Source organism: Puma concolor, chromosome E1 (genome assembly GCF_028749965.1).
Source record: "Puma concolor isolate L17-30 chromosome E1, mPumCon1.1.hap2, whole genome shotgun sequence".
Lineage (NCBI taxonomy): Eukaryota > Metazoa > Chordata > Mammalia > Carnivora > Felidae > Puma > Puma concolor.
Genome location: NC_141680.1, coordinates 9,446,873 through 9,461,265, shown reverse-complemented (window position 1 = coordinate 9,461,265; position 14,393 = coordinate 9,446,873). Strand labels below are relative to the sequence as shown.

Here is a 14,393-nt window from a genome sequence, read left to right as displayed (position 1 = left end):
ACGCTTAACCGACTGCGCCACCCAGGCGCCCCTGGATCGTGTGATTTATATGGGACTGTTGCATCCAAGAAGAGGCAAATTTTACTAGCAGGTTAACGTATCGACTGAATACATTGGTCCCCGAGCGACAGAAGAAGGTTAGGATTACAGCTGTTACTGTTGGCCACAAAAAGATCATCCTCAATACTTAACGCAGTTTCGCAGTGCACAACCGAGCATCTGAGCAAAGATGTGTTTGTCTGACAATTACTGCCTCTTGAACAGGAACTTCAGGTCCGTCAGCAGCTCACACGGATAAGCTTCAGGAACATCTGGACTTGGCTCTGTGGGCTTCCTGAGACTGTTGAATCCAGGGAGCCACATCTTGTAGCTCAAGAGAAGAGTAGGTGGTTAACAGCACCAAGTGGGGTCCTGTCCAGAGGGGCTGAGCTGATCCCGAGCTGACCCTCATTGCCAGGTGTTCAAGTACACCCAGTCGCTTGGCTCATTAGGGATGGAGTTTAATTTCCTCTGATAAAGGGAGGCTCCTATTTGCATAATTGTCGAGGGCGGCCACAGCAGTCCCTGGTTGAATTATGTGGTTTATTGCTTGTTTAGTCTCAGTATTTGGGCAAATGAAGGTTCCCTCAGCTGCTTGGAAAAGGCCATCCACATCTCCAGATGTGCTTGGTGCAGGCCTTCCCTTTGAGGCTGCCCTAACTCCAGTTAAAGCTTTGGGGAGCAGCCTCGACCAGTTCTCCTGAGTTCTTTGAAAGCTTTAGCTAAACTTTTCTTTAAAGTTCTGTTACATCTTCCAACATTTCCAGGATGATCGTGGCCTCCGCGCAGCATGTAGCTTCCATTGTATCCCTAGAGCCTGGGCCTGTTACCCAGAGGTTATTTTAAAAACAAATGCTAGGGGCGCCTGGGTGGCGCAGTCGGTTAAGCGTCCGACTTCAGCCAGGTCACGATCTCACGGTCCGTGAGTTCGAGCCCCGCGTCAGGCTCTGGGCTGACGGCTCAGAGCCTGGAGCCTGTTTCCGATTCTGTGTCTCCCTCTCTCTCTGCCCCTCCCCCGTTCATGCTCTGTCTCTCTCTGTCCCCAAAATAAATAAACGTTGAAAAAAAAAATTAAAAACAAATGCTGGTCCATTATCACTTTGCATTGTTCAGGGAAGACCAAACCTAGGAATCACCTGCTCAAGTGACCCCTTGACTCCCTCCTTTGCTTTTTTTCAGTTCTGCGAGGAAAAGCTTCCATCCACCCGGTAAAAGTATCTGTGAAGCCAGGAGTTATTCATATCCTCCACCAGGATGGGCATAATTGTAAAATCTACCTGCCAGTCTTTCCCAGGTGAAGTTCCTCTTTGTGTAGCTTTGGCTAGAGGTGGGACAGGGGGAGTTCGTTTGCACATCTTTTTTTTTTTTTTTAAGTTTATTTGTTTTTGACAGAGAGAGAGCGAGAGAGTGAGAGTGAGAGAGAAAGAGAGAGCGTGAGCTAGGGAGGGGCAGAGAGAGAGGGCTGCCCTGAAGCAGAATCTGAAGCAGGCTCCAGGCTCTGAGCCGTCAGCACGGAGCCCGAGGCAGGGCTCGAACTCATGTACCCTCAGATCGTGACCTGAGCCAAAGTCGAACGCTTAACCGACTGAGCCACCCCAGTTTGCACATCATTTTAAACACAGTACATACATTTTTGTGCAGCTTCCATTATGAGGTCTCAGACTAGTGACCTTTCTGTGTGGCCTACAGAGCGTGAAGCATGAGGATTCTCCAGAAGGTTATGTTAGCAAAACTCAGCTCTTTTAATATTGAGAAGATTTGGTTTTCTTAAATAATCAAAGACCTGATAAAGACAAAACATAGAAACTTTGTTTATCCTGGGCAGATAAAGAAAAAAAAGTCTTTGTTTATAATTAAAAAAAAAAATTTTTTTTTGAGGGGCGCCTGGGTGGCTCAGTCAGTTAAGTGTCTGATTTCTGCTCAGGTCATGATCTCATAGCTTGTGAGTTTGAGCCCAGCATTGGGCTCTGCACTGACAGCTTGGAGCCTGGAGCCTGCTTAGGATTCTGTGTCTTCCTCTCTCCCTCTGCCCCTCCCCCACTCACACTCTGTCTCTCTCTCTCTCTCAAAAAAAAAAATAAACATTAAAAAAAATTTTGTTTTAAATAAAAAAATTTTTTTTGAGAGAGAAAGGGAGAATGTGAGTGGGGAAGAGGGGAAGAGAGAGAGAGAGAGGGAGGGAGGGAGAGAGAATCTTAAGCAGGCTCCACACTCAGTGAGGAGCCCAACATGGGCTTGATCCCACAACCCTGGGATCATGACCTGAGCCCAAATCAGGAGTCAGACACCCAACCGACTGAGCCGCCCAGGCATCCTACAATTTTTTAATCAAGAATAGACCAATAATCTAAGAAAACTTTGTCATTTTAACAGAAGGAAAAACCAAATTCCAGTCTTATACTGTTGTACTTTTGAAATTAAAACTCATTTATTCCCATGTTCGTCAATTCTGACCATTTACAAAATTCCTTTCCAAAGATTCCTTTTTCACACACTTTCTACAGCGTTCTTTGCCATTCAGATTTTGTCCTAAATTTTCACTCGTTAAACAACCAGTCTCAAAACAACAACAACCAAAAAAAAAAAAAAAAAAAAAAGGCAACCAGTCTCATTTTAGGACAAAATTATTTTCTTTTCCCTCCACAAAAATGTATTCCTATTTCTCATATCTTTCTTACCAAAAACATAGATCTAACTTTCCTTGCATACCGAGCTGTTTTCCTTATTATTATTTTCAGTAGTCTTGATTACACTTATTAGCATTCTTAATGCCTAGAAACCTTAATTTCTGGTAAAAACTAAGTAGTAAGCAATTGTGAGCTGTTACACCAGAATTCTTAGGATCAGCAAATTTATAAACACCTTTAATAATTTTTAGAAACATGCCTTTTTAAAGTAAATTCCTTGGCATGGCACAAACCATGTTTACTGATAGGTATCTTTAGTTTCTCTGCAGTAGGAAGACAAAAGGAGATGAATCTATGTTTATTTATTTATATTTTTGAGAGAGAGAGCATGTGCTCCAGCAGGGGAGGGGCAGAGAGGTGGGGGGGGGGGCGCAGAATCTTAGGCTCTACATCCAGTGTGGAGCCAGACTCGGGGCTCGATCCCCCGACCATGAGATCACGACCTGAGCAGAAATCAAGAGTCCGAAGCTTAACCAACTGAGCCACCCAGGCATCCTGATAAATCTAATTTAGTAATTAATGTTACAGTATTTGGAAAGGATCTAGATCTGCAATGAATTTAGCTTAACTCATTATTTACTTAAGCCCTTTAAGGTAAGTTACTAAGAAGATTTGGGAAGTTAAAAAATTTACCTAAACTTTTCATTTATTTAACCTGTTTTTAACAATTACCCATGAAAACTTCATGAAACAGACAAAATCTACCATCATTTTAAGTCATTTTTGGTGACAAATTGCAACAGATACAACATGAATTTAACTAATAAATTCGGGTGGAATGATTATGTTCGATGTTGGGAACTCCAAAAGACATACCTATTTGAATTAAGCCAACAAACGTAAACTTTAATTTACCAGAGATTATCCCAGATCATGTGAGCCTGAAAAACATTTGGATTAGTTTCCATCTCTCTGAGTTTTAGAATACTCAATTCTCGTAAGCATTTGTCTTCAAACCAACTAATTACAGAACTGTTTGACAATTTTTAGCCATACCATCTGGAGGGAGAAAGATACCACATTTACACAGACAGAAACAAAAACCTTATAGTAACCTTGACAAGTAACTTATGGAAACTGTGGGCTAGGTTTTGAACAAGCGTGCTTTTTTAGCCATTTATAGGGCTTTTATATGGCCATTTATAAAGCTTTTTTTTTTTTTTTTTAAAGTAATCTCTACACCAACATGGGACTTGATCTCACAACCCCAAGGTCAAGAGTTGCAGGTTTTTCTGACTGAGCCAGCCAGGCACCCCTCTAGCCATTTATATTATATTATATTTTAAGGTTTATTTATTTCTGTATTTATTTATTATGTATTTATTTAAAAATTTTTTAAACATTTATTTATTATATTATTGAGATAGAGAGAGACAGAGCATGAGTGGGGGAGGGGCAGAGAGAGAGGGAGACACAGAATCCGAAGCAGGCTCCAGGCTCTGAGCTGTCAGCACAGAGCCCGACGCAGGGCTCGAACTCACAAACCGGGAGATAATGACCTGAGCCAAAGTCAGACGCTCAACCGACTGAGCCACCCAGGCGCCCCAATTTTTAAATTTATTTTGAGAGAGAGAGAGAGAGAACAGGAGAGTGCAGAGAGAGAGAGGGAGAGAGAGAATTCCAAGGGCTCCAATTCAGTGTGGAGCCCCAGGCGGGGCTTGAACTCATGAACCGAGAGGTTGTGACCTGAGCCGAAATCAAGAGTCAAGCACTTAACCAACTGAGCCACCCAGGTGCCCCTAGCTATTTATATTTTCAAAAAGCCTCTCCCCTTACCCCCCACCTCCACCTTTTTTCCTTCAGTTTTGGGAACGGGGAATGATCTGGGTAAAAGTTCCCAGAGAGGTTGAAGGACTTTGAATTATTAATGGGGCCATATTTCTAGTTTTTGCAAAGATGTACGATATAAGGGCAGAGGCTTTTCACTCCTTCGAGGAGCTGGGTTGCAGTTTCAATGACATTGAAATTGACCCACCCATCTCATTACATTTTCTTTAATTCACTTCTTGCCCTCTGAGTGCATAGTTCTGATTTGGACTTAGGGAATAAGGTCTTAAGAAAAATTCCTATCGGTCTCTGAATATCACCTTCAAATCTGGCGAATTTCTGGCCACAGATAATCATTGCCTTATCATGTTGAGGGAGAAGGATTTTGATTTTAATGCCCCATTCCCTGGTGTCTCACTTAAAGGGCAAGATAAAGGTAGAGTAGTAAATGTTTCTTCAGGAGTTGATATTTTGGGGGCTCAGTGTTGTCACTATTTCGGAAAGTTTCTTATTAGTTTCTTACACGGATGGTACCGTGTCAGTGTTTTTTAGAAGCTTCTAAACGCCAAGCAGAATACGCATCCCACTCGGATTGTTTAGTTAACAGCCATCTTCCGGAGTTGGGTGTCCAAATAGGCTTAGTAAGTGTTCCAAAGGATCCTCACTTAGGCCATTTGAGCATTAAAATCGTAGTTAATAGAATCCTAAAAATTTTCTTATCCCAGTAACCTGAATGGGCTGCAAGCTTCCAGTGACGTAGTGTCATCTGCCTTCTACCAGGTTTTCTAGGCTCAACCCTACAGAGCACTCGGTCCCCCAGAGCATTTACCAAGGGGGCCTTTCTTCTTTTTTTGTTTTTTATTTAAAAAAAAAAAATTTTTTTTTTTTTTTTTACATTTATTCATTTTTGAGACAGAGAGAGACAGAGCATGAACGGGGGAGGGTCAGAGAGAGAGGGAGACACAGAATCTGAAATAGGCTCCAGGCTCTGAGACATCAGCACAGAGCCCGACGCGGGGCTCCAACTCACGGACCGCGAGATCCTGACCTGAGCCGAAGTCAGACACCCAACTGACTGAGCCACCCAGGCGCCCCCTTTCTTTTTTTTTTTTTTTTTTAAAAAACCTTTCCCTTGAACTTGGATCTCTGTTAAGGGCTTGTCTCCAGCTGCCAAAGGGTCTCTCATAAAGGTTGGTGGAGCCACAGATTCGACTGTTCTTAGCCCACTGAAAATTTCCTTCTCTAGAGTTGGTAAGTAAATCTCTTACAATTGAGAATTTAAAAGTGCGCACTCCATTGTTCGGGTCTACCAGACGGGGGCCTCTCCGTCTCCAGAATCTGAGATTTATCTCACTGAGGCCTTCAGGATCAGGTATCCCCCAATCAGCCTCCAGGACTCGAGGGTACAAAGGAGTGTTGGGATCTCTCAGACTCCCCCTCCAGAACAGACCAGATCTCTGCCCAGACCTCAAGCCCTTCCTTTTCTCCCCGCTGGAGATAGGGGCGGAGCCAGAGAGCCGATCTGTGGGATTTGTGGGGTCCCTGTCACCGCTCTGAAGGGACTCTGATCACAGTGTCCAGAGTGGCCGCTGAACCCATTGCATGGACTGGTACATTGAGTGCCAATTGGGACGGACTCTCTTAGTGCCCTTCCTCCGGGACCCCCGGCGACATAGACCAGGTGGCCAGGTGACTGGATCTCGTTGCCCACCGCGTCACCTGTTTGGAGCCAGCACAGCTCAAGGGGATTAGGTGAGAGGTCCCACCTAGGTTGCCAGATTTTGTCACCCGAAACAGGCTTCACCTCTTGGTGGGAGTGGAGCCAAAAGACACAATCAAGCCAAAGAGAAGGAGAAGGAAGGGTTTTACTTGCACCAAGTAAGGAGAGCGCTGGGGCGATTTCCCAAAGCAGCGTCTCCTGGAACAACAAAATCGGGGAGTCTTTTTTTTTTTTTTTTTTTCAACGTTTTTTATTTATTTTTGGGACAGAGAGAGACAGAGCATGAACGGGGGAGGGGCAGAGAGAGAGGGAGACACAGAATCGGAAACAGGCTCCAGGCTCCGAGCCATCAGCCCAGAGCCCGACGCGGGGCTCGAACTCCCGGACCGCGAGATCGTGACCTGGCTGAAGTCGGATGCTTAACCGACTGCGCCACCCAGGCGCCCCATGGGGAGTCTTAAGCTAAGGGTGTGTGGATATTCATGGCGAGGCATGAATAGGTGGTGGCAATCTAGAACTGGGGCAAAAATCGCCCTGAGTTGACAGAGTCCAGGTCCTGGTAGACTGAAGTCGTGGGGCCAGCAAGGGCCGGGGACATCAGTTCTCTGGCTCCAGTCAGTCTGGTGTTTGAGTGCTCAGGGGGCGTTTAAATCCTGCAAAAATGACTCAAGAATGTGCTTCAGGGGCAGTCTTTTGAAACGGCACTGGGGGCCGGTCTTACCACCGACTTATTGTCTCTGATATTGGTTAGGTATGTTCTGATCTGGTAGTTGATGAGGGAGCAAAAAGCCAGCTGAGGGCAAAGCACAAACTAACACCCAGCAACCCAGCAATCCCCCTGCCCCCCCCCCCCAACCACGTGGGATATGTGTGACATTACTCAGGCACTCCCGGCTGCCCCAAAACAAAGGAAGGGGACAAACAAATGGTCAGCTGCTAGAGATCACAGTCACCCAGGACATGAATCTCCATCAGTTTGCAACTGTCTTTTTATTTTTATTTATTTTTGAGAGAGAGAGACAGAGTGTGAATGGGGGTGGGGTGGGGGAAGGGCTTAGGAGGGAGACACAGAATCCGAAGCAGGCTCCAGGCTCTGAGCTGTCAGCACAGAGCCCGATGTGGGGCTGGAACCCACAGACTGGGAGATCGTGACCTGACCTGAGCCGAAGTCAGACGCTTAACCGACTGAGCCATCCATGCGCCCCCAGTTTGCCACTGTCTTAGTGATTTACAAGAAAAAAAGCAATCTTAGCAATAACCAGACCTTCAGAAACCTACAGACTCAATTTCCTGGAGCCCTAACATCACCCTCCCCTCCACAGTATAGAAAATTTTACATAATCAGCCAGTCCTCTCACTTACAATGCAGCCCTTTCTGCTCATATAGGTCCTGTCCCTGTGCTATAATAAAAACACCTTTTTGCACCAAAAAACGGCTCAAGAATTCATTCTTGGCCATTGGCTCCCGCACCCGGCTTCAAACTGCATCCGTAGTGGCTGTTTGTTTTTACATTTTTCTATTCCCTTAAAATCATTAATTACTGAGGTCTGTTTTTCTGAAATTTTAACATATCCCAGGAAGGTCTGGAGGAAATGTGTTCCAGCAAGTAGTCAAGCATGGATCACAAAACGCCTGGGGGCCTAAAATGTTAAGAAAGCTATGTCTTGTCTTTTTCTGGGGACCCCTAACCCTCTCTGCCTACAGAACGTCATCCTTGGCCTGTTTCTTGTGTCACAGCTTGACAAAACTCCTTTGAGGGAGCCTTAGCTCATCAAATACCTGGTGTGTATAAATCTACTTGCATTTATAGGATGTCTTTTTCAATTTTTTCACAAAATTGGGGTGCCTGGGCAGCTCAGTCGGTTAAGCGTCCACCTTCGGCTCAGGTCAGGGGCTCATGGTTTGTGGTTCAAGCCCCGCATCGGGCTCTGTGCTGACAGCTCAGGATTCTGTGTCTCCCTCTCCCTCTGCCTCCCCTCCCCCCGCTCTCTCTCTCTCAAAAATAAACATTAAAAATGTTTTCAAAAATGTAAATTAGTAGGAGCAGATATTGCATCCCCATTTGACAGATGAGAACACTAAGGCTCAGAGAGGTCAAAATACTTACCAGGGTCACACAGCTGGTAGGTGCTAGGCCAGAGGGATAGACAGTTAACCACCTGACACTTCTGACTCTATCTGGATTCCTCCCATAACAAAAACACTCAAGTCCCCTGTTTAATAAGCTTGTTTCCTTCCTACTAAAACACAAGACAGTCTTTATTTTACTCTCACGGAGGTAATAGATCCGATGTCTTCTTTTGAGCACTCTTGATGTTTTATTTAGTCGCTGAGTCTGCATCCTGCTTTGGAGGAAGGCTGCCCCCTCAATTCCAGGAAAGCCAAATGCACAGATGTTAGGCTCCCTCCACCCAGTCAGCTTGCAGAAACACAGAGCATTCTGCAACCATCTGGTTTGCAACAATGAGGTGGAAATTGAAACCGTTTGAGCAAAGGAGGGTCCCCAGGGGGAGTGGAATTAAGACGAAAGCTTCAGTGGCTCCTGAAACCTAGCATCTTCCCCCCAGGGAGAGGACTTCCCCAGGCAGTGAGTTTATTATTTATAGAGAAACCAAATCATTGTCCTCGGATGGCCACAAAGAATCCTTGGAGGGAGGGGCAGGTTTTGGTTTGGAAAGAAAAAAAATTTTTTTTTCCTTCCTTTGTTCAGGGAATGTAGGTCAGTAGTCTTTACTTCTTATTTAAAAAAAAAAAAAATAGGGGTGCTTGGGTGGCTGATTTTGGCTCAGGTCATGATCTCACAGTTCGTGGGTTTGCCCTGCACCGGGTCTATGCTGAGAGTGCAGAACCTGTTTGGGATTCTCTCTCTCCCTCTCTGCCCCTACCTCGCTCATGCTCTCTTTCTCATAAATGAATGAATGAATGGAACTGATTGTAAGATTGCTGGGGGAGAGCTAACAAAACTCACATTCTCAAAGAGATTGTAGACGTGTTCAGTTAGCATCACAGGCTCCGGAGTCAGCCTGCTAGGTTCAAATGCCGGCTCGTTCAGAAGCCAGCGTAGCGGCTGGAGGCAGGTGATTCAAGCCCAATTGGCTTAAATTTATTAGTTTAATTTCCTCATCTACGAAATAGGAATAGGAATAGCACCTCTCCCTGGAGGTGGCTGTGAAGATTAGCTCACATAAGATACGTAAAGCCCTTAGCACTGATATTGATAGGAGTATTAACAATAGTGTACAGACTTTGAGCCTCATCCAAGCCCACATGCAGAGATGCATCAGCCAGTTTAGGGCCGTACATTTTCTGGATTGCTTTGAGTGTCCTATTTGTGCTGCCCAGGCCCCCTCATGGTCCTCTTTACCAGTCTGCTTGAGCTGATGAAGGAAGGTTCTGGAACTTCTGGCAGCTCTGGCTTCTTGCAGGGACCCCATTTCTCCCATGCTTCCTCTCTCCTTGGGAAACCCCTTCTTCCCTGTCTGTGTGGTGCCTGGCAGTGCTTCCCCATGGGACCAGGCCTGGTTCTCTTTGTAGACAACTATAGGGACCAAGGGCTGGCTGCCCCCAGAAGTGCCACTTTGATATATTGGTTATTTTAAGTAAAAGTTACTTAAGAGACAGCCTATTCAAGAAGGACCCTCCCCCTGAAAGCAGAATAAATCTCCTGTGTGAAAGGCACCCTCCCTGTATCAGGAAGTCAGAGATACCCTTATCACCAGAGGTGGGAACTTTAGAGCGAGAAACTCTGTATAAACAACCCTTGTTATTTTTTACTCATTTACTCCCCCAGCCCAAATTCTGCTTAGAATTCCTCACTAATCGAGGCTCCCAAATTAAGTTTTCTTTGTCCTGTCAATTCCTCACAGATTTACTGTCTCTAAAAAAAAAAAAAAAAAAAAAAAAAGTATAAAAACTTCCTGCCTTGGTCATTTCTTTAGATCTCAGTTTCACTAGACCCAGACTGTGCACTGGGTCTCCCTGTGCACATGATAAAACCTTGATTCCCCTGCCCCCCCCCCCCCCCAATCTGTCTCATGCAAATTTAATTCTTGGTCCAGCCAGGAGACCTTGAGGGTAGTGGGAGAATGTTTCCTTCCCTTCATGACACATGGGCTCCCACTGCATCCCAGACTCACTCTCCACAGCCCAGATGCCCATTTTTGTTCTCCTTGTCCCTTGGCAAGTCTGTGTCCACCTCTGGGCTGACTGGCAGCTCCCTGGGAGTTGCTGGGTTTGGGTGATTTTCAAGCCCTGCTTTGATCAGAACCAGCACTTCCAGTCCCATACATGCCCACAGGCACACAGACTGTGGTCAATGCTTTGACTCCTTTTCCTTTTTTTTTTTTTTAATGTTTATTTAGTTTTGAGAGAGGGAGAGAGAGAGACAGAGCTCAAGCTGGGGAGGGTCAGAGAGAGAGGGAGACACAGAATCCGAAGCAGGCTCCAGGCTCTGAGCTGTCAGTATGGAAGCCCAACGTGGGGCTCGAACTCACGAACTGTGAGGATCTTGACCTGAGCCGAAGTTGGACGCTCAACTGACTGAGCCACCCAGGTGCCCCTATTTTCCACTCACTCTGCTCTCTGGGGGGTCAGGATGCTGAGGCTCCCCCATGTTGCCATCCGTACATCTTTTTTATTTATCTGACATCAGACACTTGTGTTCTCTGGGTCTGAGTTTTCTTATTCATAAATGTTGGGAAGGAGGAGTGTGGAGAGGATGATTTTCTAAGGTTCCTTCTATCTCTGAAGGTCTGCACCTCACTAGTAAATCAAAGAGCCCACCCCCCCCCCCCCAATCCGGGTCCTGCACACTGCTTGGCTCCTCCCCGTCCAGAAGCCCGACTGCCCTGGCCATTAGCTTTACTGAGCTGCTGTTTCGGCTCCCATTTTGACGGGGCCTGGATGGGCTATCTAACTTCCAGAAAGCCAGCAGTAACCAAAACAACAGTCGGCTTAGGGTCTCTGGGGAAGCCAAACTGGGAACCCATCTTCCATCTCCAGGGCAAGGGAGAACATTCGTTACTTTAAAAGACTGATTTCATGGGACACCTGGGTGGCTTAGTCGGTTGAGCATCCGGCTCTTGATTTCTGCCCCGGGCTGGGGTCTCACAGTTTGTGAGTTCAAGCCCCATGTCAGGCTCTGTGCCGACAGTGCAGAGCCTGCTTGGGAATCTCTCTCTCTCTTCCTCTCTCTCTGTGCCACCTCCCCCCCCTTCTCTCTCTGAAAATAAATAAATTAAAAAAAAAAAAAAGATTTATTTCTCTTGTTACAGGCAGGTTATTTTGCCACTGTAGGCCTAACCCATAAAGATCATGAGAATTTAACTTGCGTGATTGCTTTGGGCTTTATTATACCGCGGTTCTTGGAGTTGTTACGGAGGTTGATACCGAGATTCAACAGAGCATAGTCAGATGAATGCGCTAACTGTATACCACAGAAGGGTCTGAAATCTATTAAGAACCGGGGAGTATGGTCAAATTCCTCAGCTCTCCATTTCCAGCCCACTGGAGACTCCCCATGATGAGGTCCAGCTTTGGCTCCTGGTGGCCCCAGGGTTTGAGAAGAGGTGGTCAAGGTGCACCCTGGCCACACCTCTTTGGCAAACAAGAAGGAGCCTGGGGACAACGCAGTACTAGCCCTTCTGTGGCTTAGGGAAGAAACAACCTTGATGTACTTGCTTTGCTGTATAGGGGCCGAGGGCAGGGCCGAGGGCAGGCCTTCCCAAGATGGGCCACTTTGGCACGGAGATTACCTTGAGTTAAAAAGCAGTTGGGGCTCCTGGGTGGCTCAGTTGGTTAAGTGTCCAACTTCGGCTCAGGTCATGATCTTGTTGCATCCACACGACTCCTGAAACAATGCTAGGGGCACCAGTGACAGTCACAACGAAGTTTATTGCAATGAGAGGCAAGGCCGACCGATCGGGACCAACACTTTTGATCAGAGTGCAGCCTCGAACAGCCGGGGTACAGAGTTTTTATAGCCGATCACATCATTTTATCATCACCTGGGAACAGAACAAAGAAATAGTTCCCAGCTGAGTTAGAAACAGTTCCCGGATGGGGTGATTATTTTAGACTTTCTGCTGTTAAGTTGCAACCAGTGGATCTCCTTGACCCTGCCTCTGATGCTTTGAACTTTTGTTTCCTTAGCTGGTGAAGCCTAATTTACAAGAGTATGAAGTGTAATTTACAAGAGTAAAGGAAGGCTGTTATCTCTTAACCTTCAGTGTCAAAAGGAAGCTGTTATCTCTCCAGCTACAGGTTAGCCCTACACTACAGTTTAACCCTTACAATCTCGTGGTTTCTGAGTTTGAGCCCCGCCTTGCGCTCTGTGCTGACAGCTTGGAGCCTGGAGCCTGCTTCAGATTCTGTGTCTCCCTCTCTCTCTCTCTCTGCTCCCTCCCCCACTTGTGCTCTCTCTCTCTCTCTCTCTCTCTCTCTCTCTCTCTCTCTCTGTCTCTCTCACAAAGATAAATAAACATTTAAAAAAATGCAGTAAAAAACCCCAGCAGATTCAGGAGAAGGTTTTTACCTCCCCTACAACTGCCTAAGAGAATTCAGCCTAAAAGCTCCAGGAGAGCAGAGAAGCTGCATAATGATACGAATGGGGAGGCATGGTGCACGGTGGACAAGAGGGACTGGCAAGACCTGTTTGATCAAAGTCCTCTACGTGCCATCCTTTCTGAGTGGCCCAGCAAACACTTATTTACCAAACATTAACTAACTCTTTGGCATCTTCCTCTGAATTGCATTTTCTTTTCCCTTTAAGCCCCAGACTCCTCCCTACCCCGTTTTCCTTAGTTCAGAATGACATACACACCTCACTTTGCCTGACTGTCTTTGCAATTTCCAAGTCTGCCTGGATGCCCCGTGTGTACAAAAGCAAATTTGATCTCCTGTTTATCGGCCTCGTGTTACTTTGATTTTTAGTCTGGCTAGAGGGACTTGAAGGGCAGAGGAAATTCTGTGTCGCCGACAGTTGGAGGCTGTCTGTAGGTAAAGGGGAGTTGAAGCTGATTTGGGCTGTTTTTTTCCAGCCAAAGCAGGAGGCCTTAGGCATTCGCTGGGCGCTGGGCAAGACAGACCCTATCTGAGTGTGCAACCCTGTCTTCCGAACCAACATGGATGTCCCTGTGACTTAGAGAAGGCTTGTGCAACACCCTGGGGCAGTCCTTCCTTCCCGAGGGGACCACAAAGAGATAGGAGGCTAGGGGGCTGGGGTAAGGGCTGCTTATAACCATCATGTGCCAAAACTAAGTGCCATGATCGTTCCGGTCCTTAAGCTCTGTTCTACCTTTCAGTTTGTTCTCTTGTTTTGCCAGCAAGAACCAACCACCAAACACAATCCAAGAGGCCATCTTCTGATTTTAGGAGAAAAGGGGGGCTGGGGATCAGTTTGCTGATAACGATCCCAGGCCAGAAAGTCCATGGGACTCCCATCCCCAGGTGAACCAGGAACATTCTGAGCTGGTTTCTGGAAGAATGATCTATCCTCTGGTTCCATGGTTCCCAGACGTTGGGATCTTTGGCAGAAAAATGGCAGAGTGAATTTGGAGGGTTGTCTTAGACGTAACTCTTCCAGATACCTCCACCCACGCTGTTATCACCAGAGGTTCATAAAAGATGAGGGGTTTCATTCCAGAAAAGGGCACAGGACACAAGCTCAATAAAGTGTAATCCCTTACAATCAATCAAATTCAGATTTATGACAATTTCATTATATTATTTGTATTTTCTCAGTCTGATGGACTGATTTTTCTTAATTTCTACAGGCTCATGGACAGATATTATCTACATTTGTGAATCACAGCTCTGTGTGGCTCAGCAGAGACTCAAATGAAAAAAATCTGGTGAGATTTTTGTTTTTTCTTTTAAAAGTTTATTTATTTTGAGAGAGAGAAAGAGCAGGGGAGAGGCAGAGAGAGAGGGAGGGAGAGAGAATCCCAAGGAGGCTACGCACTGTCCGGGCAGAGCCTGACACGGGGCTCGAACTCGTGAGCCATGAGATCATGACCTGAGCTGAAATCAAGAGCCGGACGCTCAACTGACTGAGCCATCCAGGTGCCTCTGGTGAGATTTTTGAAGAGACAAATGGGAAGCTGTTTGCTTAGGAGAAAAGCTTGAGGAGTTCCTTTAGCCAGAAACTGCCATGTAGAGTCCTTGGGTTGAGAAAACTCTT

At 46.2% G+C, this 14,393-nt stretch overlaps 1 protein-coding gene across 7 annotated transcripts in view; it reads left to right on the top strand.

The window, feature by feature from the left end:
• The window catches only part of TRIM16 (tripartite motif containing 16), a 65,791-nt gene that overhangs the window by 23,497 nt on the left and 27,901 nt on the right, over positions 1-14,393 (top strand). For 6 of the 7 annotated variants that reach the window (XM_086686083.1, XM_086686082.1, XM_086686084.1 and 3 more), the window contains 2 exons: positions 1,219-1,333; positions 13,987-14,064. In XM_086686083.1, coding sequence (XP_086542209.1) covers positions 14,051-14,064 — 14 coding nt within the window. In that variant the 5' untranslated portion in view covers positions 1,219-1,333; positions 13,987-14,050. The remainder of the gene's footprint in view (positions 1-1,218; positions 1,334-13,986; positions 14,065-14,393) is intronic. The other variant, XM_086686088.1, reaches the window with a different exon arrangement.